Below are 1,667 nucleotides of genomic sequence, written 5' to 3'. Positions count from 1 at the left end.
CCTCGCCCATGACGACACGTGATGGTTGTCGTCAAAGCCCGCCCAATCAACGTGGGTGCCGTGGGAACCGATGGCGTACTGATGGACAACATTCAGACCAAAGTAGCGCTGCAACACGATGGAAACTCGCGAAGAAATGCTGGGCTCCTCCTGGAGTTCAGTCAGCTTGGAGTCACGTTGAGCTTTGGCCGCCCACTGAAGGCCATTCGCCAGCGCCTCGCTGCGCTCCCACTGGTCATCCGCGCAAAGATCATCAATGCGCTTGACAATTTTTGCTGCAAGGTAGTGGTGGCTGCAGGGAAGCTCTGCGACCACGGAGCCAAGGACTTCATTTGCAGTGGTCAGAGACAAGGTTTGTGAGGGCGCCTTTGAAGGCATCCGGCCACGTGAGTCGGACGGTGGTAGCAGTGTCCATGTAAAGCCTGCACACGCATGTCAACCAAAAGACGATCCTGCGCGTGAGTCTTGCCCGACAGGTGCTTACCGATTGTAGTAGGCGCGCGCGGGTACAGTAATGACCAAGTGCAGACGTAATGTGGGGCCAGGTCACGACAAACACACCTTCCAGGGGGTACACTTCGTTCATCCTCTCGGCAGAGGGCATGTTGTCGACTTCGTCGACAAATGCTTCAAAATCAGCATCATCCATTGCCATCAACTTGTTCCATAAAGCCTTTTCGTGTTGCAGCCCAAGGTTGGCAAACATGCCCTTCAAGACTTTAATCTGTCAACCGGACCACGTGAGCAACAGAGGCAGCAGGCCTTGTCGGTTGTAACGAATCGAGACGAAACACGACGAACCTTGCCGCGACCTGTTTTCCGTTTGAGCTGTGCTTCCTTGCGCTCCTCGGCGGCCAGCCTCTGCTGCTCGAGCTTGCGCTCCTCGGCTTCCGCGGCCAGCCTCTGCTGCTCAAGCTTGCGCTCCTCGGCCAGCCTCTGCTGCTCAAGCTTGCGCTCCTCGGCTTCCGCAGCGAGCCTCTGCTGCTCAAGCTCAATGAGAGCTTGGATCTGAGCTTGGATGTGGCGATGTTCTTCCTCGCTTGTGCTTTGGAGCTGCATTTGCTTCATTTGCTCCATCAATGCTGAAAATTCAGCCATGATGCACGGTGCCAAAAAAAAAAAAAAAAAAAAAAAAAAAAAACCAGCAACCAAGTTCAAAAAAAAAGAAGAAAAAAAATGGAGAATGGAAATGACTGACTTTTATTTATGTTCAACGGTCCATTTTGACATACGCTATAATTAGACGAAGAGGTGTTGTTTTTTTGATTCTTCTCTTCACACACTCGTGTTCTGTGTCCTTGGCACTGCGCTTGGGCGACATGGCCACCCGACCCAAGGGAAAACGTGGAGCTCGGAGCGTCGCCGCAATCACGCACGCCCCGCTGCTCGGGCCCAGATGTCAAGAGATAATGGAGAGTCGTCCAGCTTCAGCTAAGCCGATTGGCACCGGCAGTCAGGCCGCGATCATGCTCGATCGCATCAAATACAGGGTTGAGAGAATTGTTAAACAGGGTTGAGAGAATTGATAACCAATCAATTCCGATACAGTACGACGCCAGGTGCACCATCGATTGGGTGGCACAACTAGGGATCGGGACAGGGTTTGAAAGCCGCAAAGGCGAGAATGACGGGCGAAGCTACGGCCGAGTCAACGGTTAGGCGGGCTG

The 1,667-nt window shown here is 53.3% G+C and overlaps 1 protein-coding gene across 1 annotated transcript; it reads right to left on the bottom strand.

Annotated features, from left to right (window-relative positions):
- Nucleotides 1–328: 328 nt before the first annotated feature.
- Nucleotides 329–1,098, bottom strand: MONBRDRAFT_5711 (uncharacterized protein; the record flags this gene model as incomplete). Its single annotated transcript, XM_001742970.1, has 2 exons — nt 329–724; nt 802–1,098. 2 exons carry the CDS (start codon nt 1,096–1,098, stop codon nt 329–331), a joined length of 693 nt encoding a protein of 230 aa, XP_001743022.1.
- Between the last annotated feature and the right edge of the window lie 569 nt (nt 1,099–1,667).

The sequence above is a fragment of the Monosiga brevicollis genome, genomic scaffold (genome assembly GCF_000002865.3).
Source record: "Monosiga brevicollis MX1 MONBRscaffold_3 genomic scaffold, whole genome shotgun sequence".
In the NCBI taxonomy this organism is placed as follows: Eukaryota; class Choanoflagellata; order Craspedida; family Salpingoecidae; genus Monosiga; species Monosiga brevicollis.
This window is presented reverse-complemented; position numbering and strand designations above follow the sequence as displayed.